Here is a 27,948-nt window from a genome sequence, read left to right on the forward strand (position 1 = left end):
CTGATCAATGTGGCTTCATCCCGACGAGATCCACTGCCCTAAACCTGCGTAGACTGTTCGGAATTATGGCACAGATCAAACCTGATGCACAGGCAGTGGCCGTCTCGTTGGACGCCGAGAAGACATTTGACTCCGTCTCATGGGCATACATGTTCGAGGTCCTCAAATAATTCGGCTTTGGCCCATACTTCACACACTGCGTCAGGCTGCTCTACACCTCTCCCAAGGCTAGGGTCTTAACAAACCGCACCCTCTCTACCCACTTTACTTTACATCGTGGCACCAGACAGGGTTGCCCCTTTTCCCCCATCCTGTTTGCACTCACTATCGAACCAATGGCGGCTGTAAGCAGAAGAGAACAAGAATTGAGGGGTATCAAATTGCCGGCAGCTACCAATCTATCTCACTATATGCGGACGATGCCCTGCTGTATATACGTAAACCGGAGAATAACTTGGAACCCATATTGGCAGTAATACAGGACTTCACACTACATTCAGGGTACAAAATCAATACGGCCAAATCTGAAGTCTTCCCATTGACACGGTGCACCCCCTGCCCTTCACGCACACACGGTCTAAAATGGCCCCATGATTACATCAGATACTTGGGGATCCTCGTATCTAGAGACAAAAGGTCACTATACATAGACAACTACAAATCCACGTTACAGACGATCCACACCAAACTCCAAATCTGGACCAGGTTGCCCATATCACTGGCTGGTCAGATCGCAGTGCTCAAAATGGTGGTCCTCACCAAACTCCTATATATCTTTAATAATGTCCCGATATGGCCAGGCAGACCCTTTTTTGAAAACCTGTGGTCCCTGGCAACCACCTTCATTTGGAACGGAGGGGCTAACAGGCTCAAATGGGAAAAACTGGTGGAACCCTACGACACGGGGGGGCTTTGCTGCGCCAGATTATGAGCTGTACTACATTGTGTCACAGGCTCATTATGCCAAATACTGGCAGAACCCCACAACAGAAGCACCACATGTCCCCATTGAACGGCACTCGGTCGGCTCAACGGACTTGCGTTCTATAATCTTTGCGACATCTTACAAAGACGAATGCAAATTTGACCCCGTAGCTTGCACGATCGCAGCCTGGGCTGCAATTGGCAAGCGCCTCCACATCGATATCCCCTATGATTCCCAAGCTCCATTATGGAACTTTCCGGGCATTGCCCCCTCGTATGACCCTGGTATTCAGAAAGCCTGGGTTCCGAACTATGACATCACAATGAAGGCTATGTTCCCCAACGGATGTTTCGTCACCCCTGAAGACTTCGCTGACACAGTGGGGAGGGGCCAACTAGTCACGTTACAATATCACGGCATGAAGGCAGCATTCAAGAAACGCTGGCCATCATACCCATCTGAGCTGCCCGAGGACCCCTGTTACCAGGCACTTCACTCACAGCCCCACATAGGCGTCTCCACACTATACAACATAGTCCAAACACACACGAAATCCTCCAATAATATAAAGTCCTCCTGGGAAGAGGACATGGGTATAACAATAGAGGAAGGAACATGGTCCAGGTACTGCCTCCTCACAAAGAAGGTCTCCCTCAATGCGGGGCTCAGACTCATACAATTCAAAATGCTCAATAAACTTCACTATACCCCAGTCAAGATGGCTAAATTCAAGGAGTCCACAAACACGAACTGCCCCAAATGCAATAACCCTCAAGCTGACTCATACCATATGTACTGGGCCTGCCCTGAAATAACTAGATTCTGGAGGGCAGTAGCAAGCATACTGGAAGACAGTACTCAAGTCCCTGCACAACTCACCCCGCAAAAATATCTGTTTGGCGACATCGGAAAACTCCCAGAAAAAAACAGGAGGCTGTTCAACGTCGCATGTGTGGTGGCTAAAAAATGTATTTTGCAAAAATGGAAAAGTCCCCATGCCCCCTGTGCAGAACAATTCTTAAAAACACTGGCATATGTGCACGAATGTGAAGAAACGTACATAGGACTGGCCCCCTCTCCATGTAGACCTAAAGAATTTGGTCAGCATTAAGGAATTACCTTCTCACCACCTCACCTAACCCAGGAGAGTCTGATAACGACTGAAATGTGTGCCTTAACTCCAGCAACAAGCGTTTAAAACCATAAATTGTACTGTTGTGTTATACATGTATATGAAAGGGAGAAAAACAAAGTTTATAATATGTTTATCCAATAACATTGGGTGGTACACATGCATGTGTAATGTGAATTGCAATCGAAAAATAAACTTTAAAAATAAAACCTCTGTGGATACCTATGGGTGTCCTCTTTTCGGAAATGCATGGGGTTCCCTCTTTTCCTTGGTGGCATGGACACCTTAGGCCCATATCTGTGTGGGATGCATTTCTGAAAAAAATCGTGAAATTCAGCTGTCTAAAAGACTTGGGGTTAGCAGTGTTTTAGGCTTTCCCCTTGGCGCCCAGGTAGGTGCACCCACACGTGAGGTACCGTTTTCACCGGGACACGTGTGGGAATGCAGAAAGGTATGACATTTGTTGTGTTTGTGTGGTTTTCATTTGACACATTTGCTGGTGCCCTTTCATTTCCCAAATGTGCCCTACATTTAGTCGCTGCTTTAGGCACCATACACTTTTGTAACCTGCACAAGTCACCTACCCTTGAAAAGGTCTGCCTGTGCTCTTTCAAAAAACGCATGCTTGCCGTTCCTCGCCACATTGGTTTTCCTGATTTACACATGCTAGGTACATCTGTTCAGGCCGTAAGCATAAAACTCCTGTATACCATGGCTCAGTGTTTGGCTTGTGGTATTGCTTGTTTTGCGAAACACTACAAAATGGGTGATTTCCTAACTGCAAACGTCGGGGGAATGTAGCGGAGCATTGTTTTTCTCAAAATTCATAGAAGCCATTGCCGTACCAAGCCAACCATATCCACCACATACTTTTTTTTCAGTCATTTGCCCGCTTTTTCCCCAAACTATGGAATTTTCCCCTATCTAGTTGTTGCCTGACCTGTGCAAATCACCCCTTCCTAAACTTGGAATTTTGTCTACTTTTCAGAAATGTAAGCCTTTCTGTCCTCCAATTCGGCTTTCCTACCCTTTTCTTCCATTCCGTCCACGCATGTCCAATTGGCAAAAATGGCCAAAATCGCCTACCTCTCACAAAACGGTTGATAACCACATCCTGTTCTTGAAAGCCAGGAAATTGGGGAATTCAGCACTGCAAACCATTTGTTCCTAGCTCTTACAAGGAAAAACACCACAGGCTTCTTTGTACATCACTTTATTGTCATTTTTTGAAAAAACCCAAGATTTAACCCCCTTTTTGGTTATTTTCTCCGCCCCCCCCCACCCCCTTTACAGCAACCTAGGATTCCTGGATGGCGATACGACCGCCTACATGTGGGGAAAAAAAAGGGGCCAAATTTGGCCTAGATATCTCATGTAACAAAAAAGTTACAAGGCATTGAAAGGAGACATACCGAAATCACCAAAAAAGGCCTTGGCACGGGGGGGGGGGGAAGAGAACCCATGGCACTTAAAGAGTTAATACATTTGTGTAGTATATTCTTAAAGTACATTATTATTTTTGCAGCTAATTAGGCTAAGCCTTTCCCACCGCCCTAGGAAGAGAATATCAGTTCCCGCACGCATCCGTAAGTGTGCTCAGAAGTGCGCGGTTCAGCCTACGGTGCGGGTTTGTGTCTCTGTTTAAAGTGTCTAGAAGGCTCATTTATAAATATCCAACTAAGCAGCACCCTGTCGTGCCAATCCAAAATCCCCTCTTTAAAGTTCCTCATGTGGAACGTATGAGTTTTTGAACACTAAGTCTTAGTTACTTACCTGTAACTGTATTTCTCCAGCATTGGTATCTTTCATAGATTCACAGATTCCCCGTCGTCAGACTGGGAATCCGGATTCCCCGTCTGACGACCGGGAATATTCAAGCATCTGAATCTATGAAAGATACCAATGCTGGAGAAGTTTTACGAGGGGAAAGGGATGAATGCTTTGATGCTTTGTTATTGCAGCAGGCTTTTAAGTAACTCGCCACTTCTGTTTCGTGGATCCAGATTAGTGTCTGGCGATTCACACACACAGGTGAGATCCCTTAGCCGCCCCTGTGCTCACTGCTCTACTGTTTATCTGCTTCGACTATTGTTTGTAACGGGCTGCGAGCGGAAGTAGTTTTTAGCGCCGGTGTGGTTGCGAATGTTACTTTGGGGGGAATTGGGTGCTCATAATGCCGCTTAATATGAATGCGGAAGCATCCGGCAGCGAAGTAAAAGCAGATAGAAGTGAAATCTCTGAAACTTTCCTGTGTGTAGAACCTATTAAGGACCTGGAGGTTGTGCACAAGGTACCCACATGCAAAATTGTCACGCGAGTGAGACGCACATGCCCTCCCATGTAATCACTAGAGCTGCTGCCTTGAATACTAACAATACTAATAAAATGAATGCTTTTTTTCCAAAGGCTTCTGCTATACCTGTGGCTTTGGCAAACATTGATCAGTGTGCTGCTGCAAACCTTCAAGCAGAGCTAAATGTTTCATTAGAATGCTTAGGCTCTAAACTAATTTCAGCAGGACTTTCATGCCCGGCTCACTGTTAGCCGATAACAACGAAGAAGATGTGCAAGACTTTTCATGAACTAAAAGATGTGAAGTGTTGTATACTCAATTCATTTATCCATTCTGAATCGATAGGTTTAGCATCTACCAGTGATTGCACTCAACTGCATCCAGAGGAGTTAGGCAATGATACCCCCATGTCCGCTGTCCTGCCTGCTCCTGGTGTTATGGTATCCGCTATGGTTCATAAGCTGACACGGGTGACATGGAACAAGTTACTTACCTGTAACTGATGTTCTCCAGCATGGGTCTAGCATGGATTCATATGCTAATGTATATTCCCCGTCGTCAGCCTGGGAATCCTCGAATCCTCAGTACAGAAAAAAATCAGTATCAGTTTTGTTTCTGATCTGTCTTTCTTAGTAGTAGCCAATCACTGGTCTCTGGGTCATACTGCCCCCAGCCAATGACTGCCCTCTCCCTATGCCCCTCCCCAGGCAGCCATCCTCAGGTTTGGTAGCACGTAAAGTGGCAGTAGGACCAAGTCAAGTGCCGCAGAGGGGAAGGAGGGAGGGTTCGCATGTGAATCCATGCCAGACCCATGCTGGAGAACAACAGTTACAGGTAAGTAACTTGTTCCTTCTCCAGCATGGGGTCTGGCATGGATTCACATGCTCATGAATATAAGAATACAAGAGTACACACATGCACAACCACGGTAGGTGGCGAGGCTCAACATTAAGCATTAAATAAACTCAACATTAAGCTGCTCCTCACCAGGCCCACCTTCAGGCGAACAGGTTGCGCAGCACTGCTTGGCCAACCGTGGACTCCTCCCTGGAATCCCGGTCGACGCAGTAGAATCTCATGAAGGTGTGCGTCGACTTCCACGTAGCAGCCCTGCAGATGTCCAGCAGGGGTACACCAGACAAGAACGCCGTGGTAGCAACGATCGCTCTGGTCGAATGGGCTCTCGGACGGCTGGGCAACGGACAGTTTGCCAACCGGTGACAGTGCATGATGCAGCCGGAGAGCCATCTGGAAATGAAAGCCTTCGAGAGGGCATTCCCTTGGTTCACAGGTCCAAAGTTCACAAACAGTTGTGATGCCTTCCGAAATCTCTTTGTGCGGTCCAGGTAGAACTTCAGCGCTCTAGCTACATCCAGCGAGTGCAAAGTCCTCTTGGCCGGCGACAAAGAGAAGAAAACTGGTAACAAGGGCTCGTTGAGATGGAAGTCTGATGGCACCTTGGGCATGAAGGAGGGGTGCATCCTCAGCACCACCCTCGTCTCGTGAAAAGTCAAGTATGGAGGCTTGCAGGATAGGGCCTGGATCTCTCCCACCTGTCGTGCGGAGGTGATCGCCACAAGAAATGCTGTTTTCCACGACAGGAACTTCAACGGTGCCAAATGCAGAGGCACGAACGGCGCCCCCATGAGCCTGGTCAGCACCACGTTGTGCTCCCACGCCGGGGCCGGAGCCTTCACCGGCGGGAATGACCGGAACATTCCCTTCATAAACTCCTTCACCAGGCGATGAGACCACAGAGATGATCGTCCCGTAGTTCAGGTGTAGCGGGGGATCGCTGCTAGATGTATTTTGATGGAGGCATGAGCCAGCCCCGCCTTGGCCAGCGACAGCAGGTACGGCAGCACTTGAGGGGCCGTAATTCACAGAGGGTTAACCTTCTGTGCACGGCACCAGACAGAGAACCTTTTCCATTTGTGTCCATAGCACTTGAGAGTTGAGGACGCCCTGGCCTTTGCAAGCACCTCCTTGCAGTCTGCCGGGATATCGTACCCTCCAAACTCTAGCGCCAGAGCCAGGCCTGCAAGTTCAGAGACCCCAGGTCGTGGTGGAGGATGGCGCCTCCTTCTCTGGAGAGAAGATCCACGTCCATCGATAGTTTGACTGGGGGGAACGCTGACAAGTCCAGAAGGTCCGGGAACCAGATCTGTCTCGGCCACGCCGGTGCGACGAGGATCATCCTGCAACGGGACCACTTGAGTTGGTTGACGAGTCGCAGTAGCAACAGCAACGGGGGGGAACGCATACAGGAACAGGCCGTCCCAGGGGAACGAGAAAGCATCGCACATGCTCCTCGGCTGGGGAAACCTGCTGTCAAACCTCTGGCACTTGGAGTTCGCCGCGGCGAACAGGTCGATCTGGGGTTTGCCCCATCGTCGGAAAAGTCGATCCACTTGGTCCTGATGCAGTTCCCACTCGTGGCACGAGCGCAGCTCCCTGCTGAGTGAGTTGGCGATGGTGTTCTTTATCCCTGCTAGATGGAAGAGCACCAGAAACATCTCCTGGGCAACGGCCCAATGCCACAGATCCTGGGCCTCCTTGGATAGGGCCGGGGACCTGGTTCCTCCCTGCTTCCGGATGTAGAACATCGTGGAGGTGTTGTCGGTGAAGATCCTCACCACCTTGCCCTTGAGGGACGGGAGAAGCAGCCTGAGAGCACAGAACACTGCTTGGAGCTCCAGGATGTTGATGTGGAGTGACCTCTCCTCCAGGAGCCAAAGGCCCCTCGCGTGAAGATCTTTGGTGTGCGCTCCCCATTCCTCCAGGGAGGCATCCGTCATCACCGTCTCCTGGTGTGCTGGGGTCTTAAAGTCTGCGCCTGCCGCGAGATGCGCGTGGGTGCCCCACCACCAAATTGCTTGGCGGAAGACCTCGTTTAGCGGGATCTTGTCTTTGAAACTGCCCGCCGCTTGCATCCAACGGGCATCGAGGAACTCCTGTAGAGGACGCATCCGCAGCCTGCATAGGTGCACCAGGTAGATGCAAGAGGACATCATGCCGAGAAGGGACTTGATGGACCTCACCCTGGCCATGTCCACTGCCAGCAGGCGCTGCACTTTGCCCAGGATGGCCTTTGTTCTTTCTTCCGACAGCAAGTCCAATCGTGCCACTGTGTCGAGCTTGGCACCCAGAAACAGTGCGACCTGCGATGGAACCAGGTAGGATTTGGGGAAGTTGATGGAGAATCCCATTTCCATGAGCAGTTGGACGGTCTTGGCTTTGTGCTCGACGGCGAGTTCCCTTGCCCTTGTCCGGATGAGCAATCGTCCAGGTAGGGGTAAACGTGGATGCCCTGCAGGTGCAGCCGTGCCACCACTGGTGCTAGGCACTTGGTAAATAGCCTGGGCGCCGACTTCAATCCGAATGGCAGGGCCTTGAATTGGTAGTGCCGTCCTTGGACTACTAATCTGAGAAACTTTCGGTGTCCTTTTAGAATGGGGATGTGGAAGTAAGCATACTCCAAGTCCAGCGACGATAGGAAGTCGCCTTCCTCCAGCTGTCCCAGCACGTGCTGGAGGGTGACCATCCGGAACTTCTGGGCCTTGATGTATTTATTTAACCGATGCAGGTCCAGGATGTGGCACCAACCGCCCGTCTTCTTTCTGATGAGGAAGTATCTTGAGTATACTCCGGAGCCCCAGAGCCTCTTCGGGACGAGGTTGATGGCTCCCTTCTTGAGCATCGCCCTTACTTCTAACAGCAGTTGAGGTACTTGATTTTCCTTCCTGGCCACGGGAGGAATGCGGGGGCACTTCTTTAGGAAGTCGAGAGTGTGCCCGTGGGCAAGTGCATCCAGCACCCAACGGTCGGTGGAGATGGACTCCCACACGCTGACTAACTTCGCCAGCTGGCCTCCCACCGGGGTGCTCAGGTGGGGTCCGAAGCTACAGCTGGTTCAGTCCTGCTTGGAGGCGGCCTTGCCGCCCTGGCCTCCTTGGCGACGGCGAGATTCTCCTGACTTGCTGTGCCCTCTGTAGGCCTCTTGCGACGAGGAACGAGCTGCCTGGCACACGTAGAGGAGCCACCGCCGAATCCTTTGGAGGCACCTTGCTTGCCTCCGGAGTTCCGAAAGGGCGGCCGTCATTGCTACAAAACTCCCAAGTGTTAGGCAGAATCCTGTGCAGTTCCCTTGGGGAACACTGCAAAAAGATTAAGACTACAGGAGCAGCAGTAAACTCAATTGGTAGCAGTCTGCACCACCCAGATTTACCTGGTAGCTGTGGCTGAGCAGTCAGACTTCTCTCAAGAAGAGTAGGGCAGTATGCAGAGTATACACAATAGGGCCAAAACACAGTAGAACAAACAAACACTGACCAGAGCTTTGTATAAAAAGTCTATAGTTATTTATTTAAACACACTTTAGGTAATACACTTGCACTCTCAGTGAAAAGTGATCTAAAACACAGTCAGGTAAGTATACACACCTCCTTTGATAACTATCAGAAAAGTCAGGGTTAAAGCACAACAACTATTTGTTAAGACAGAAGTGAGCGCTTAACCTAGATGGCACAATATTGTAGTTAAAGGGAGAGAAAAAGGCAGAGCATAAGAATAAAAGTGTTCCCAACACTTAAGAGTTCAGAGCAAGGGGAGAAAGGCAGGTTATACTGTAGAGCCAAAGTTCATAGGCCAGGCCCACTTTAAATGGAGCAAAGTGAAATGTGCCCAGGATCACACGGTTTAAAGTGGACTGAAAGTCTTTGCAGAGTGTTCAAAAGAGGTTGGGGTGAGTCAAAAGATATAGTTAGAAGGCCTGGAGCCAACCCAGTTTAGAAGCCAAGGATTTAAGGGTCACCTTTAGCACTCTGTAGAAAGGGGAGGCCAAGCAGGACACAGTACCTTACGAGAAAGGAAGCTCCAGCAGGGGCAGTTGTTCCTGGCAGTGGTTGAGGTTTGTGGTTCCGACCAGGGGAAGAAGATCTCGTTGAGGAGGAAACGTGGAGTCGTTGCACTGCACAGGGATGAAACCAGCCGCAGAGATCCTGATTAAAAGGTGCAGTCTTTTTATTTGCAGTCAAAAGTGGTGAGCTTGGCTATCCGGCCGCCTTGGTGCTTGGCACGGGCGATTCGACCAAGGGCCGTCTTTGGAAGGCGAAAAGTGTGCACTGGTTTGTCCCACCAGTTCAAAGGAAGAAGACTCATCCAGCAGAAGATCTTCTCTTGTCGTCGGGAAAGTGGTGAGGTAGCTGCAGCAGGACTTCACCGGTGGTGTCGTCGTGGCAGATGGCTCAGCTTCGTCCCTCTTCGGATTCTTAGGTCCTGTGGCGACTTCTGAAGTTCCAGTCCCAAAGGCCCTGCTTTTATGCAGAAAAACCCCCATTCATCAGCCTAGCTGCCTAGCTGTCAATCACACATGCTAAGTGGTGAGCCGGGCGGCTCACCACTGGGCCAATCAGAGTAGAGTGCGACTTGGGTTGCTAAGGCAATGCAGTCCAGGGTGCCAATTCCCCCTTCCCCCTTCCTGTGGATCCCAGACAGAGTGGCACCATTTGGAGAAGCCTGCCAAAATAGTGGAACAAAGTGCTCGACCTTGGTCAGAGTTGGAGACAGACACAACCGCCATTTTAGAATCGAGTTCTGGCAAAAAGACACAACCGGTGATTTAATATTAAATAAATAAACCAGCGGTATCTTTAACATTGCCCCAAAAAGTGGTGTGTTTAAAATCAATGGGAAAAATCTCAGAATATTCTGGGGGAATATTTTGCGTGGTAACCACTGCCATCAGCCAGAAACTCGACGAGGGGGGACGGGACAGTGCCCACTCGAAAACAGACCCAGGGGCAATCGAATTACCCCTTACCAGTACTTCCACAATATGATGGTTTGTACTGGTTCTGTTCACAATTTTGGACTAGTAAAGCCAATGGTGACTTTACATGCCCTGGGAGACAGTAGTCAGTCCCAGGGTATGGAGTCTATGTTTGGGGGTCACTGTGACACCCCTGTGGTACTGCAATGAGGGTGCTGTGTACCACACATACAGAAAAACAGATGATACCCTATGGAGTAAAAAGGAACCCCATAGCCCATAAGCACATAACAAGTCAAAGACATACCTCAAATCATGCCTAAGAGTGGGAGTAAAAGAGTCTCACTCTTAGCAGGAGAAAAAAAAACCCCCAAGAATCCAGCCAAGCTGCTGGGGGACTCAGCCTTATAAGAGAATTCTCCCTAACACCAAGGCCCGAGCCGTCTCCGTGTCGGTCTTGATGGCCTGAAGTGACTCTTCTACTGTCTTCCCAAACAGGTTGTTCCCGTCGAAGGGCATGTCCAGAACTCTGGTTTGCAAGACCTGGCGGAAATCTGTTGCCTTGAGCCATCCCTGCCGTTGAAGGAAAACGCCATTGCCCAACTGGCGGAACTCGGTGTCCGTGATGTCCGTGGCCACCGTTATGGCGTGGTCCAACGCCACCTCACCTTCCTGTAGAATCTCCAGGGCCTTGCTCTCTTGTCGTCCAGTAGGAAGTCCAGCAGGGCAGCGATCTTGTACCACAAATCCCTGTCGTAGCGGGCCACAATCGCTAGGGCGTTCGCCGCCTCAATTGTCGTCGCCGCAGACAAGATGACTCGTCGTCCCATGGCGTCCAGTTTCTTTCCCTCGCCGTCAAGTGGGGAGGTTGAAGTTGAAGCTGTCGCCCCCTGCCGCTTTCTTCTTGGCCGCCGCCGAGACGACCGAATCCGGGGTCGGCTGTGCCCTAAGGAACAAAGGGGCGGAATCGGGGACCCGGTACTTCTTCCTGTACCGATCCCTCTTGGCAGGCGGCGTGGACGGATTCTTCAGGAGAGCAAGTCCCTCGTCCCAGATGTCGTCAAACAACGGCACCGCCAAGTACCTTCTTCCTCTTGGCCTCGCGCCGTTGATGGAGGAAAAACTCCTTCTGTTCTTTGGGGCACAGCAGGAAAAGCTCGGATACCCTGGCAATCATGGCGTGGAAGTAGACAATTTCGTCGGGCGGAGAGGCCCGAGGGGGTGGTGATGGAAGGCCCATCCCGTCGCAAACCATCGTCGTCATCCGTCCCCGTCGTGGCTGTATCTGTTCCCGTGTCATTCCTAGGATCAGGGGAAGGAGCTGAAGGCTGAGCGGGCCGCAAGGGCTGGAAGGGCAGAGAGGGATGAACTCTCCTCCGCTTGTTTGGAGGGCTTCCCGATGGGCCGGGTCTGCTGGGTCGTCCGTTGGGGGTAGCGGTAACCTCATCCTTATCTCTGTGCATAGGGTTTGGATTGCCATCAAAATGGCCACCGAGTTGTCCTGAGGCTCGGGCAATGGCTGTGACGGGTGTGATGGTTGCTCCTCCTCCATGGGAGCCTCGTCGGCGCCACCATCGCCCTCTTCGTCCACCTCCCCGGGATTCCTCCCGTGGGACCGGACCTCCTCAAACCTCTTGTTGAGGCCCTTCCCGGCTTCAACCAGCTCCTCCTCAGAGGCTGTATCCGTGTCCGTAACGGCCACCATCCCCTCTCTTTTTCCACCGGGGTCTTCACGGGGGTCTTATTGATGGGCTGAAAAGAGGATTCCCTCCGCGGTGGCAGGGACACTCTGGGCCCCGAGGTTGCCTCCACTGGGGAAGCCTCCACAGGCTTCGCCAGGGCCCCCACGACTCCCTCGATAGAGGCCTTAGCCGGGTGAATCAGGGCCTTCACGACTTTTGGCACGCTTGAGGTATTCATCTTGGGGGGGCGGAGGGAGGAAGGTCACCGCCTCGCTCCCCCTCGGCTGCTTCCGCCGGGATCGACCGGGGCTTCTCCAGAAGCTTAGCCTGGTTGATGAGCGTAGGCTCGTGGTTGATGGCATCGGTGAAAGTGCGCCCTGCCTGGCAGCCTAGGAGCCCGACCGTTCGACGCTCCCAGAGCCCGCGGACCCGTGGTGCTTAGTCTTCTGTAGGGCCCCCGTCGCCGGAGCACCCTCAAAGGACTTTGAAGACCGCTCTGACTTCTCACCTACCGCTGGGCTCTTCCCTTCCAGCCAGCTGGTGAGGCGGATCTGACGATCCCTCATGGTCTGCTCCGACATGTTCTTGCAAAACGCACAGTCCTTCTCCACGTGCGTTTTGTCTTCGTGAAGGCAGTAGAGGCATCTAGAATGCTCGTCCTTCAACACATTCTGCAATCCGCATCCAGGGCAGTTCCTGAACAGCTTGGATCCGGGCGTCGAGCTTCCTTTGTCCTGGGCCATGTCCACGGGGTAGGCCTCAAGGTCTTCTGGAGAATCCTCCAAGAAGCGTATTCGACGAAAACTTCGCCCTTGAGGGGCGTAGAAAATTCCGAAACGGGTCCCCGTTGATCGGAAGAAGAAACGGTGGAGCTTGAGGCTCGATTGAGCGAAAAAATTAGATTATACTCTGAAAAATCGCAAAACGCAGTAAAGCTCGAGAGCTATAGCATGAGGACTCCCAACACTTGAACGTGCAGTAAAAATCTGAGGATGGCTGCCAGGGGAGGGGCTTAGGGAGAGGGCAGTCATTGGCTGGGGGCAGTATGACCCAGAGACCAGTGATTGGTTACTACTAAGAAAGACAGATCGGAAACAAAACTGATACTGATTTTTTCTGTACCGAGGATTCCCAGCCTGACGACGGGGAATATTCATGAGCATGTAAATCCATGCCAGACCCCATGCTGGAGAAGACTCACTTTATGAAAATCAATTTAGCCCCTGATATATCAGATGTGTAATACACATGTGACTTGCTGAACATCTCAAAATCTATGGACACTTGTAGTATTAACCCTCAGCTTCTGTTTGATAAATGTCCATTTATTGATTTGGCAAATATAGCTAGCCTCGATACCACAAATGTGGGCAATGATAAAGATATATGAGAATACGCATGGGGTGGATCTACTGGTGACAACACTATGATGAAATAAACAACTCTTATGTGGTCAAGGATGTTCTTCCAATAAATCAAGATACAAATGACAATAGTTCAACAAGCATGACATCTAATGACATGTTCCTTGCTTTCGAATGTCTACTCCCTACATTGATCACAAAATGTGAGAAAATGGAAAACAATATTTATCTCCAATCAATTCCACTACATAAATAGAATGCGTAAATCGGTGAAAGATCAAGACAGTAACAGTGCTATCTGGATATTACCCATTAACCTCTATGCCTTTACATGAGGAGGCCAATCGCTTCTTCTCTAATATAGCTAGTGCCAAAAATGAGCGTCCTTTCTCAGCTAAACAAGGGTCTGCCAAAAAGAAATCTAAACCGGTGTCCCAAGCATTCATGTACACTAGGAGAACAAAAACGAGGAAGAATGCCTGTATAGTTACTGAACCTAGCGCACTATCTATATTGCCCCTTATAGACGGCTCTACGGGCAATACAGTGCCTATAACGGAGACAAAGACAGTTCCATCACTGCCAGTAGTTTTAGGTGATGAGATCATGTCTATTAGGGCTGTGCTTTTTGCCAACTGATATAACCATCGGGCTGGTCACTAAGGGTAACTCGTCCCAGGGTTCTAGGACTGAGCATCTACACAATGCACCAAACACTTTCCCTAAGATCGTTGAGAAGGTGATTCAAACTACACTTCCTGATCACTGGGCTACCTCTGCACTTCCTCATTCTTTGAGGAAAGATGTCCCTGATGCTCCTAATACTAGTGAAAGTACAATAAAAGCCTTACAATTGCAACCAGTTTCTAGTAAGGACTACTTAGCCCCATTAAACAGGGCAAGAACACTCGACATATTGCAAGCAGTGGCCACCTCGCAAGTGATAACAGATGAAATCAAAATTGTCGACCACTCTCCCTACTCCAAGGACGAAGCATGGAGTATGCTGCAACCGTTAGTCGAATTCGCGGAGATTTTCTGCAGGCGATGGCTTCCCTAAAGATGTTCATCGAAGAAGCGTCTGAAGATTGAATAAACTCCACCATCCCGTCCCTTTTCATCCATCTTTGTGGGCGTCGCCCAACATGGGGACAGAACTCAAACCTTTCACAGTGAAAACTGACTATCCGCAAGTGGGTTGCAGCCCCCCACTGACCTTCGAGACCATGGTTTTCAGTTCTGCTGCAGTTGTGCTCTCAGGGTCCCATCCATCTTCCAATCCCCAGCAGAGGCTTCCTGACACAGCAGGGCGGGGCAATGGAGCATCCATACCCGGATGCACTGGCCGTAGTGGCCTGGTTCTTGACCAGCTGAGGCTCCAGCATGCTCAATTTTCAGATGACAACTGGGTGATCATTCTGCAGGCCAGGAGGCCTCGGCCCCAGTATAAGAGCAAATGGACTGTGTTCTGCCTTTGGGTGCGAAACAAGGGGCTGGACACTGTCTCCTGTACTCTGGATGGTATACTGGCTTTTTCGACACACATGGTTCGTACTGGAGTCCAGGTGGATAATTGCTGCACGTATTTGGCGGCCATCAGCACTTACAAGAATTCCCACAAGCATGTGCTTTCGGCCAGTGGTTAAGGCCCACCTTAAGGGGCTGTGTCGAATTATTCCTCCAGTGCGTAGACCTCGCCTGGTCTGGGACCTCAATGTGGTTCTGGCAGATTTTTAACGCAAGCTTTCTGAGCCGATGTATTCTGTGGACATCTGCTTGGTGACGCTAAAGACCATTTTATTTGTGGCTCTCACCTCTGCACGCAGGCTAGGTGAGCTGCAGGTGTTGGGCTCGTGCGAGCCATTCACCACGTTTCACAAAAAGGTCATCTTGCGAACTCACCCAAAATTACTGCCCAAGGTGGTCTCCCCATTTCATTTGAATCGAGCGATCTGCCTGCTGGTGTTCTTCCCGAACCAGCAGTTGGAGGCAGAGAGGGCCCTGCATTACTTGGACCTCAGGAGGGTTCTCAAGTTTTATCTATCTCAGACAAAATCCTTCAGGAAGTCTGAGGTATTATGACTTTTGGGGTCTCCTCCCCCAGCTATCCGGCTTCCATTGACCATTGGATGGTTCTGGCCATTTCAGAGGCGTATACGGTCATGGGCAAACCTGTTCCTGAGGGGATTCTTGCGGTCAGAGCCAAGGCCACGGCTGTCGCTTTTCAGAGACATGCTTCTTGGGATGTCATCAGTAAGGCGGCTATTTGAGCCACTTCGTCGGCCTTCTGTAAGCACTACTCACTGGACACCATCTCCAGGCGCAATGCAGAGTTTGGTCAGATGGTTGTGAATAACCTTTTTGCTTTATCTTAGAAATGAGACAGGTTATCACAGCTCCACCCTATGTTTCTTCAGTGGAGTTGCCCACAAGGATGGAGGAAAGGGGACGGGAAGTATGAGTAATTAAAGTTACTCACTGTAATGACTAGAGTACTCCTAGTCCATAGTCCCCTTTCCTCAATACTTCCCACCCATCTTCCCCTGCTAGTATCCCGAAGGCTAATAGGTATACGTGTATCCAGGTATCTAAATGTCTGATGTGCTCAAAGGGGACTGAGGTGAGGCCGTGGAGGGCAGGCCCTCGGTGGGGCACTCCCACGGCTGAGGCTGCGCCCCTGCTCGCTATACTAAATTTATAGGGGAAGCTTAATTGTTTTGCTTCCAATGGTTTCGATACCGTCCCATTGTTGGGGGACGCCCACAAGGATGAAGGAAAGGTGACTATGGACTAAGTACTCTAGTCACTACAGTGATTAGCTTTAATATATTAAATAATTGTTGGAATATGGTCAAGATTAAGTAGCAACGCTACACGCTTTGCATAAGGCGGCCAACCACTATAATGGAAAAAAAATCTGAGGGCTCTCTATGTGTGAAGGACCATGGGTACAGTACACATCACACAAATGATAGTATTACAAACACACCCAGTCAACGTGCCTTTCGAACTTCGAAAAAACGTCATGCAAAACTCTGCACCTACAACTAGATGCAGAAAGGGACACAGGGGTCACCATTTTCCTACAATGGTGGCTGTACTTTTTAAGCCCTCTTCATGATGACTTGGGTCTTTCTTGAGCCTACTACCTGCCTGGCTGGAGGAGATGACCAAAACTCCCCTGATCTGTGTCCTTCAGTGTGTCTGCCTGGAACATGACTGTTCCCATTGAACAGCAAGCCCCACCGCATATTTTAATGGATGCATGTCTGGTGATTGGTGGGCTCAGACAGTTTTTCTGCCTAAAAGGCAAGTAGGACGAGGAGGAGGAGCAAGAGGGAGGGGAGGAGGAAGAAGAGCAGGAGGAAGATGATGATGAGGATGAAGAATGGGGGAGAGGATGAACAGGGAAAGAAGAGGAAGAAAGGGAGGATGAAGAAGGGGGAGAGGATGAACAGGGAGAGGAGGAGGAGGAAGAGAAGAAGAGGAAAAAGGATGAAAAGGAAGAAACAGACAAGTAAGAAGGAGAGGAGGAGGAAGAAGGAAAAAGGTGGAAAAAAGAGGAGGAAGGGAGGAGGAAGAGTGAGAAGAGGAGGGAAGAGGGAGAAGAGGAGGGAAGGAGGCGGCAGAGGAGGAAGGAAGAAACTAGGAGGAAGACTAGGGGGAGGAGGAAGAAGAGGGGAAATAGAGCGCTGGAGGAAGAAAGAGGGAGAGGAAGAAAGAGGGAGAGGAAGAAAGAGGGAGAAGAGGAGGAGGAAGAGGAGAAAGGAGGAAAAGAAGATCTGCAGCCACTTTCAGCGACTGCCAGAGCCAGCTGAGTAACCGCAGCAGTCCCAACCATAAATTCTGTGCGACGGACTACTTTCTCTCTTGGACAGGTGGGCCTAACCAATCCCATGACAAACTGCATTTTGCACCATCCTTGGACGAGCGGCAACCTCCATGGCCTTCAATTCCTCAATGCCCGGGGACTTATGCCATTTAGCGGTGCAACGTTTTCCAGAGCTCGGTTTCATCCGAAACTTGGTAGGCATACTTCGAGACCTCCAGCGACGTGATCCCACACCTGAAAGTCTCCTCAGCCGAGACGAGGACCAAGAAAGGACGCAAACTCCACCCCACAACAACTGTCCTTTAACCGAGCCTGGAAAAAGGCACCAATGAGCCAGTAGTGCAAAGATCATCTACGTGGCTTCCAACTATTCATGAGCAACCTCAGGATCCATCACCAGTTCTTTTCTTCAGTCGCCAAGGCCAAGAATCCTGAACTGGTGTCTGCTACCACCTCACCTTGGGGACAGTCCTGCTGCACCAACTTCTTCGCTTACATGGTACTGTTCAGCCCCCAATACTTACCCGAGTCTGGTTTTGTCTTCCTGTGCTATGGAGGGTCGCTGTTAGGCTGTCACTTGCATCCCCTCCCGGGCCTACATTGAGCTACAATGGGGTGGACAAACCATTGTGCCCCTTACCAAAGAAACCTGACTGATACTCACCTGTAAACTTGAAGAACTCTTCACAAACACTGCCTCGTCCACTGCTTATCTGCCTTTTCTCCCTCAGCCCTTGGTCACTGAACCCCCAGTGCCCTCCTTGACTCAGACTTGCCTAGGATAAGGTTGGACATCCTAAGATTGGCTAAGCAGGGGTTAACTAAAGTTATACAAGTTCGTCTAAAGTTTACATACTTGTTTCAGAAGTGCCTGCTACTTTTTATGTTACCTTACACATGTTCTAAAGTATTTGTATGCTTTGGCTATTGCAAGTATTCTATGTTTAATACTACTGTGTGGTAGTACTTACCTTACTTGAGTGTTGTAAGTCTTAGTGTATATAAAGGCAATACTTATTTTTTATATAACTGCTAGTTAGTGTTTCCTTGAACCAAGTTAATGCTCAGTTATGTGTGCCTCGCTACAGCCCTCATCCATCCTACACGAAGCCTGGCTGCTCAGCCACTTCCACCAAACCTTTGGGGTGTTCAGGCTGAAGCTCAGGGGTGTAACCCTGTTAACAAAAGGTGGGGTTTCTAAGGTTTTGTCCCAGACTGGACTTCACAAAAGCCCCCTATCACCATCTTAACAGAAAGCATGAAGGCAATGGATACAGATTTGAAAAGCCACTATCAAAATCTAACTAAACGCAATAGTCTAACGTTCCAAGAAAGAAACCTGAGATTTCACTTTTACTTTAAAATAAAGTGACACTGTCCCCTATTTTATGAAATTCCATTCAGCAGTTTTGGCTTTAGCCAACTGAATCCTCGGATGACATTTGCGGAAACCACTGGCCCCCTCACTATCTATCCATCCATCCATCCATAATGCACCAGCAAATTTGTTTTCTATTCCTGATCTGCATCAAGCATTTTTCGTAGATTTAGAATGAGGCAAAAGTTACATTGATAGGATATTGAGTGTAACCTTAACTAGTAAGTCACTTAAATTGACTTTGATCATACAGAAATCCCCCCTGGGTAGCGATCACACTTCCTATTGTCTGGTTTCTTGATGCATATGCCATTATGATGCTTCACTTCCTTTACAATATAAGCATTTTTTTAGGTGGCGTCTTCATTGCATATGCACAATACAAATCAAATCTTTAGGAAACCAGTTTCATAATCTATTAAAAGACTTCTGAAAAGACGGAAACAACTTTAATATGTTACCTTAAGTTCTTGCAGCTGGTCAGGTTCAAAAAGCTTGGGAGACAATGCTTGGGCGAGAAAAGCATCAAGTTCTTGCCGACGTAGTATTCTGATTCCAGGCCACTGTACCATATACCTGAACTCAATAAAAAGATAAACATTTAGGTTCACAAAAATGCATTCAAATTATTTAAAATGCATATATTGTGCTTATGTCAGTTTTCTACTCCTGCTTGGGTCAGGATCATGCTTTTTGCTTTAGCTTTTGACAGGGCAAAAACATTCCTGTAAATCTGTGAAATGCCTATTTTGTAAATTACTGATATTTAACAAAAACATTATTTCTGAACAGGGTTACACTGTTCATATGCTCTTAAACACTGGCTATTAGTTGTGGCATTTCTCAAAGTGTCAAAATTAAGCATTGTAGTAATTGGTGTTAGGGAAACCTCCTGTTTGCAACTTTCCTTCCATTCACTTCAATTGAACCTCTAGCACATCCATCGATGACTTGGCATCTTGCTGCTTTTGAGGTGTGCAAGGTCTTATTATAGCATTGCTCAACTGGTCAGACCCAAGGCTGCCAGAGCACAGTTCTTCTCCCATTTACTTATGCCTTTACAAAGCAATCCACTGTCAGTGAAACATTACAGGGAAATTGTGTCCTTTTTGTCTAGAGATTATGGCTAGAGAAAGGGTAAAAGGAACACCTTAGTTACCTGTAACTGTTCTCTAGCATGGGTCTGGCATGGATTCACATGCTCATGAATATTCCCCGTCGTCAGGCTGGGAATCCTCGGTAAAGAAAAAATCAGTTTCAGTTTCGTTTCTGAACTGTCTATCTCCTAATAACCAATCACTGGTCTCTGGGTCATACTGCTCCAGCCAATGACTGCCCTCTATCTAAACTCCTCCTTTGGCAGCCATCTTCAGATTTGGTAGCGTGTAAAGTGGCAGTAGGACCAAGAGAAGAGCCGCAGACGGGTAGGCGGGAGCATTTGCATGTGAATCCATGCCAGACCCATGCTGAAGAACAGTTCCAGGTAAGTAACTTGGTCCTTCTCCAGCATGAGGTCTGGCATGGATTACCATGCACATGAATAAAGAATACATAGCAGTACACACATGCACAACCACGGGAGGTGGCAAGGCTCAACATTAAGCATCTCTTACCTCCTCACCAGGCTCACCTTTAAGCAAACAGGTTGCGCAGCACTGCTTGGCCGACTCTGGACTCCTCCCTGGAATCCCGGTCGACGCAGTAGAATCTAGTGAAGGTGTGCATCAACCTCCACGTAGCAGCCCTGCAGATGTCCAGCAGGGGCACACCAGACAGGAACGCCGTAGTTGCAGCGATCGCTGTGGTCGAATGGACTCTCGGATGTCCAGGCAAAGGACGGTTTGCCAACCAATGACAATGGGTGATGCAGCCGGAGAGCCACCTGGAAATGGAAGTCTTGGAGAGGACCTTCCCTTGGTTAACAGGGACAAAGTTCACAAACCGCTGTGACAGGACATTTTGTGCGGTCCACGTAGAACTTCCGCGCTCTAGCCACATCCAGCGAGTGCAAAGTCCTCTCAGCCGGCGACAAAAAGAAAACAGGTAATATCAAGGACTCGTTGAGATGGAAGTCTGACGGTACCTTGGCCATGAAGGTGGGGTGCGTCCGCAGCACCACCCTCGTCTCATGGAATGTCAAGTAAGGTGGTTTACAAGAGAAAGCCTGAATCTCTCCCACTTGTCGTGCAGAGGTGATGGCCACAAGAAACGCTGTTTTCGATGATAAAAACTTCAGTGGTGCCGAATGCATAGGCTCGAACCAGCACATGCTGAAGGGTGACCATCTGAAACTTCTGGGACCTTATGAACTTGTTGAGGCGGCGGAGGTCCAGTATGGGTCTCCAACCGCCAGTCTTCTTTCAGATGAGGAAGTATGGGGAGTAAACTCCGGAGCCCCAGAACTTTGTTGGCACTAGTTCGATCACGCCCTTCTTCAGCATGGCCCGGACTTCCAGCAGAAGCGGAGGGGCGTGATTTTCCTTCCTGGCAACCGGTGGAATGCACCGACACGTTCGTTGGGATTCCACATGCTGACGAAGTTTGCCAGCCGGCCTCCCACCGGGGTTCGCGGGTGGGGGCCAGACTTCACGGCCGGTTCAATCCTGCTTCGCTGTGGGGGCACCACCTTGGGGACCTTGGCAATGACAGCGACCTCCTCCGGACTTGCTGCAGTCGCTGTAGGCTTGCTGAGCAGACGAGCGGGACGGTTGACAATAGGATGATGAGTCACCACCAAAACCTTTGGAGTACCCCTGGGACTTTCCTCCGGAGGTCCGAAAGGACAGCCGCCGCTGCTGGAGCATGCCCAACGCCCGAGCCATCTCGGTATCTGCCTTGATGGCCTGAAGAGACTTGTCCACAGTCTTGCTGAATAAGTTGTCTCCGTCGAAGGGCATGTCCAACACCCTCGACTGTACATCCTGGCGGAAGCTAGTGGCCCTCAACCAACCCCGCTGACTAAGGCAAACCCTTTGGCCATCTGCTGGAATCCTGTGTCGGCGATGTCCGTGGCCACCGTAATGGCATGGTCCGATGCCACCTCGCCTTCTTGCAGGATCTCCAGTGCTTCCGCTCTCTTGTCGTCAGGAAGGAAGGCCAGTAGAGGATTGATCTTGAACCACAGCTTCATGTCTTAACGGGCCACGATGGCCAAAGCATTGGCCGCCTTGATCGTCGTTGCTGCCGACGAGATGACCTGTTGTCCCATGGCATCCAGCTTCTTGCCCTAGCTGTCCGGGAGGGCGGGGGAGCGACATCAACGCCAAAGATCTGGAAGACTACTTCTTCACCGCCGAGACCACCGAGTCCAGGGACGGTTGGGATCTGAGACACTTGGGTGCAGAGTCCAGCACTCTGTACGTCTTCTCACATCGTTCCCTCTTTGCCAGGGCCGAGGACTGGTTCTTCATAAGGGACAGCTCCTCGTCCCAAATGTCGTCCAATAGAGGTATCGAAAGCAATGTCTTACTCTTGGCCTCCCGCGCTGGTACCGCAAACCTTCCTTCTCCTCGGGGGCCAGTTGAAACATTTCCAAGGCCCTAGAGATCATGACATGGAAAGAGCCAATCTCGTTGGGCGGCGAGGCCCTGGGTACTGGCAACGGGAGGTCCCCTCCGTCGTCATCCGTACCCGTCGCCGCCGTATCCGGTTCCGTATTGTTAAGGATTTCAATCAGGCACACACCCGGGTCTGGCCTAGCATGTAGTGCGCAAATGAAATACTTATCTTTTTGTGTCTATAAGTTGAATAGTCTGAATGATATACCACTCTTATCACACCCGTCTCAAAATACCCCCCAGGTCACACTGGACCAGGAATAAGGCTAGTTTGTAAATGTAAAGATTAATTTATTTATTTAAAATTCAAATCACACACACACACACAATATATATATATACACACACACACAATATATATATATATATATATATATATATATATATATATATATATATATATATATATATATATATATATATATATATATATATATATATATATATGGCAGCAATCACCAAGCGATGACGATACAATTAAAAAATAAGTACAGCAATTGAATTCACTTATAATAATGTAGAATAGAAAACACAGAAAAATTAACTCTTGGTTTGTGAACAGATACCGTTTAGGTTAATATTTCCTCCTGCAAAGTTCTTAAGGCACAAATGAGCAATCCTACACAGATGTAAGTAAGCAGCAAGTATTCAGGAATAGAATGTCTAGAGTTTGGATGCAATCTTCCCTCCCCAAACAAGAGAGAAAACAGTTTTTGGAAATTGACACTTTTAAAATCACAGGTGAAAATGGTTTGTGACAAACCAAAAAAGGTAAAAATGCTTAAATTGATAGAAATTCCTATGGGAGCAGCACTACACACTTTAGATCAGGATGGGATTGAAGAAACACTTTGGAGGGGAAAAAAGACACATGTAGAATCTTTGAAAAATGTAAATTTGCGTCAAAATTTCACAATGCAATTTTTGAAAAAAGCGGGTCAAATACACTGTTCCGTGATGCGATTTTTGGTTGTGGATGTAGCTAAGGGTCTTAGGTATCAGTGAGAGTTGAAATTAAGTTTCGATCTATATAAATGAAGAAGCTATGGAAGTTTTAGTGAGAGGCATTTTTGGAAAAAAAATAGACACAAAGAAAAGCAGAAATTTGGTTTTAAAAGTGACAGATTGGTTCTATTACACTATATTAATGACTATGAAAAAGAGAATGCCACCAATGAATCTCCACAGTTACTCACGGCCGCTCGTAACTCTTCACGTGTGATACTCTAGTTTCCGTTTTGTATGGGAATTACTTTACTTAATCCAAATCACTAATGGGTTATAGTAATCAGCATAAGAATGGTTCTGACAATATTGGGGTTCTGAAATTAAAGATGAGATGGGTCGAGATTAGGATAGGACAATGCACATATACTATGGGTCACTGTTATTCCTGTTGATACTTACAGTCCACTGTACTTAAGATTGGACCATCAGGGTTATGGTCATCGGATGGGGTCTACCGGCAGCAGGCCACTTCTGGAGCGATCAGTCACCTGGGTGGTTCTGGTCAATTCGGACGGCACCACAACTGGATTTGGAATGGATTGGCCCTTCTGGTCACTGGACACGGCAGATTAGCAGGATGCGAGTTTGAGCAGGCAAGCCTTAATGGTAGCAAGCCAGACTGGATCAGAATTTCTGTTAAGTTTCGGATGGTTGAATTTCGGCCTAGCTTCAAGAGTTCAGCAAATGCTAAATCCTGGATTCTGCAAAGAAGTCAGCTGTGAGAGGAGTTCTGGAGAAAAACGCTGCACGGAAATCTGGATGTGTTCAGGAAGCAGTGTGTCTATGTGTGGTGAAGTTCCTATATGTATTCTACCAAATGTCATCACAAAGTTTAAGGTGTGGGACGAATTTCAAAACACACCCCCACAGCTATGAGTGGCCAAAGGCACTTGCCTTGTTCTGGTTGGCAGTCAGAACAGAGCTGTCATCTTTATGATGGGATTTAAGAACTCCCACATTGATTTTGACCAAAACTTAACTTTTGCACAAATGTACATTTCTAAAATGATGTCCCCTAATAAAATCGGACACATACATTGCATATTTGATGGGTTATTGTCACATTTAATCCCCATCTCTGTGAGAACTGTCTGTCATTCTATAGAATTTTAATAACAGTTTGGACTAATCATTTCTAATTCAGTACACATCTGGGTGATTATCACTGGAGCATGAATATACTATCTTAGACTTGCAGCATTAATAGTTTTCCTGTAACCTTGGTCACTTAGGTGGTACAGGGTCCATTAATGTCTTCAAAGCAATGGCCTAAAATGAGGTTAACATCTACCAATTTTTAGATTTATCCTCCTTCAGGTTGCACAGTTAAAGAGTTTCAAACTTAATCACAAATAAGGATTTAAACACCAAAAGTTCTGGGCAGTTTTTCTTTCTTTGTAACTTCCCTTTCACAGGCAACAGCTGTCACATTCCTTTGATCAGGTAGGGCTGTCCTCTTCCTTGAGAGGGAAGCTCCCCTGTAGAGATCAATAGGCATCTGCCGTTGTTCTTGGCTCAGCCAGAGACAAAAGTCTGCTGTACTCTTTTTTGTCAATATGCAGGAACCTCAAGCATCCCTTAAGGCTCCTATAGCGAAGGAGTGTCAACTGAAGTGTCATTTTTCCAAGGATGGGCACTGTAAGGTCAGAATTAAGTATTTACTGAACTCCAAACTGGGTTACTTTAAAATTCACTTTAAAGGTCTTTCCTTTAAAACATACAAAATAAGCACTGTTTGTAAGGGATTTGGATATTTAAAAGAATTAAGCCCTTCACAAACATGCTTCCAATAGGCGAATTTTGCAATTTCTTCAGGAAAATGAAACACATTTAAACTGGGTTTTTATATCCTATTTTCTTATGCAGCACACACATTCAACTCAGCATTATTCTGTCTTTGAGTGCTGGAAATTGTCTGCAATCTGGAAGTAAGAATTCAGCTCATGCTTGGAGCCTTCTCTGCACAGCTGAAATTGATATGTTGCCATTTTTATCTGCATTTTTCCGGTGTAACTGAAAACAAACTTTTGCTGGACTGGTGTTTCATAAATACCTTTCTTATCTGCTGTAAGTCAGTGAGGCCCGGTTTTCTCTTCTGACTGCACTGGATGATCTGTGGTTTCAGCACACTTTTCATTTCAATAGTTCACTTGGAAAATGACTCAATTTAGCGCCAAAACAGCACTTTGAAGTTTGCAATTGATTGGGAAAGATGCATATTAAAGGCATTTTCGGATTTTAGCCCACTTCTGTGGCCTTTCTTCATGTGACAGGTAATAGCACCCACTGACATTCTCATGTAGGGACTTCTGTTTTGACATCAACTTGGACTGTGTGGCAGGGTGTGCAGCCTTTTGTGATTTATGAACCATGCGCAGTTTTGCAGATTTGGCACGTACAGGGGTTAGCGCATCAATTTTTGGCAGTTTCTTTCCCCCGTTGGCAAAGGAGTGTAGTGGAGCGCATTGGCATGGGTGCAAATATCCGACAGTATCGTCCCTCGGAGGACGAGATGGCGGCAAAGGATTGCAAGGAGGTGGAGGGTGGACTCTCCTCTTGACAAGACGGTTCCCCCGATGGTCCAGTGACACGGGATCTCCCGCCGGCAAAAAGGGCATCCTTGTCCGGATCTCTCAGCACAAGGTGTGCAGTGCCTGTAGGATGATCGCCGACACGTCCGCTGGCAGTGTTGGCGGTTGCTGCCATGGCTGCAACGGGGGCGGTGGCAGTGGCGTGATGTCCTCTGGCTCCTCACCGCCCTGCTGCTCCTTGTCAGTTTCCTCGCCGCTCTCCACATCCACCTCGCCGAACTTCTTATCCAGTACGGCCTTCAGACCAGAAAGCTCCTCCTCCTCAGAGATGTCCGAGCACTACAGGACTACCGGGTCCCCCCCTTCTGCTCGACCAGCAGGGACTGTCTAGGGGAGATGATTGCATTGTCTTCACTGGTGTCTTCTCAATGGGTAAAAAAGACGATTCCCTCCGAGCAGGCAGGGAAACGCTCATTTTAGGGGCCGCCGCTTGCGAATCCGCGGCCTTCGCTAGGGACGCCACCACTCCTTCAAGGGAAGATTTCGCCTGGTGAACCTGCACCTTTGTGATCTTGGGCGCGCTTGAGGCCTTCACCGTGGGGGGAGGGTCAGCGCCCCCTCCCCCTTGGCTTTCTCCATCAGAGTCGGTTAGGACTTCTCCAGAAGTTTACCCGGATGGTCAGACTTCCTCTTCTTCCCTGACCCGGAGCGATGGCTTGTGGTCAAGGGTGCCAGAGACACCATTACCGACATGGCCACTGAGGAGCCCATCCCAACGGCGCACCCGGTGCCCGCAGGCTCACAATGCTTTGCCTTATGTTGGGCCCCCGTCGCCGGAGCGCCCTCAAAGGTTTTAGAAGACCACTCAGATTTCCTCTTGCTGGGTGAGGCCTGCTGCCCCGGGATCTTTGTCTGGAGCCACTCGGAGAGCCGCTTGCGAGGGCCCTTCATGGAAAACGCACAGGTCTCCTCCATTTGCGTTTTGTCGGAATATAGGCAGTAAAGGCACAGGGAGTGCCCATCGTCCAGGAAAAGGTTCCGTAGTAAACATCCAGGGCATATCCTGAACAGAGACGTCGAGTCTCCTTTATCTTCAGCCATGTCCACGCGGAGTAGGCCTCAAAGAATCTTACGGAATCCTCCAAGAAGGGACCTCGATGATAAAATCGCCCTTGAGGGGCATAGAAAGTTCTGAAAAACGCATCCCTGTTTGTCAGATGATGGATCGATGGAGCTTGAGGCTCGATTGACCAGAAGAATAGAGTAAACTCTAAGAAAAAGCACAAAACGCAGTAAAAAGCCCGAGACCTAATCACGAAGACTCCCACCACTCCAACGTGTGGTAAAAATCTGATGATGACTGCCAGAGGAGGGGCTTAGGTAGAGGGCAATCATTGGCTTGGGGCAGTATGACCCAGAGACCAGTGATTGGTTGTTAGGAGAAAGATAGAAGGGAAAATTATTTTTTCCTTTACTGAAGATTCCCAGCCTGACGACTCGTCGTCAGGCTGGGAATCCTTGGTAAAGAAAAAATCAGTATCAGTTTCGTTTCTGATCTGTCTTTCTCAGTAGTAACCTATCACTGGTCTCTGGGTCATACTGCCCAGCCAATGACTGCCCTCTCTCTAAGCCCCGCCTCTGGCAGCCATCTTCAGATTTGGTAGCACACAAAGTGGCAGTATGACCAAGTGAAGAGCAGTAGAGGGGCAGGATGGAGGGTTTGCATGTGAATCCATGCCAGACCCATGCTGGAGAAGAACAAGTTACTTCTTACCTTGTAACGTTCTTTCGATGGGATGTTCCTCCGACGTATTCCTTATCTTTGATAGATCATCTCCCAGCTTGCTGGCATCGGAATATTTTTTTCAGTCGAGGGTGCTGCACGTCGACGTCCCTCGAGCCGATGTCCCTCGACGGCCTCCGTATCGGCGCCAACGTCACCACGCGTATAAATAGACTCGCGCAGCGTCCGTTGCTCAGTTCCGTTTTGACGTTAACAGTTGTTTTACATGAATTGGTTATTGACCTTGAAGGAACGTGAGCTGCAACCACAAGGGAAGTATTACTGCAGGGATGGATGGGAGGGGCGATAAGGAATACGTCGGAGGAACATCCCATCGAAAGAACGTTGCAAGGTAAGAAGTAACTTGTTCTTGGAAGGGATTGTGTCATCCGACATATTCCTTATCTTTGATAGACTCCCATAGCAGTGGTGTGCAATTGGGGGTGGGAGTAAAACGCATGTTTTCCTTTTAGGAATGAACCGAATGTAAAACGGCTTTGCCAAACCGAGTCTCTTGACTGGAGGAGGAATCCAGGTTGTAAAATCTTGTGAAGGTATGTGCGGGCGACCATGTGGCAGCTGCACATATGTCTCGAACCAGAACCCCTCTTTGGAGGGCCGAGGAGGCTGAGATACCCCTGGTTGAATGAGCCCTAAGATTTTGAGGAGGCCCTTTCCCTGCCAGTTTGTAAC

General features: G+C 48.8%; 1 protein-coding gene across 2 annotated transcripts in view; it reads right to left on the minus strand.

Moving 5' to 3' along the window:
* FAM120A (family with sequence similarity 120 member A) overlaps positions 1-27,948 on the minus strand; it is a 1,536,407-nt gene that overhangs the window by 672,186 nt on the left and 836,273 nt on the right. For both annotated transcript variants that reach the window (XM_069643586.1, XM_069643587.1), the window contains exon 12: positions 18,838-18,952. In XM_069643586.1, coding sequence (XP_069499687.1) covers positions 18,838-18,952 — 115 coding nt within the window. The remainder of the gene's footprint in view (positions 1-18,837; positions 18,953-27,948) is intronic.

This window comes from Ambystoma mexicanum, chromosome 2p, assembly GCF_040938575.1.
Source record: "Ambystoma mexicanum isolate Mex_15411 chromosome 2p, UKY_AmexF1_1, whole genome shotgun sequence".
In the NCBI taxonomy this organism is placed as follows: domain Eukaryota; kingdom Metazoa; phylum Chordata; class Amphibia; order Caudata; family Ambystomatidae; genus Ambystoma; species Ambystoma mexicanum.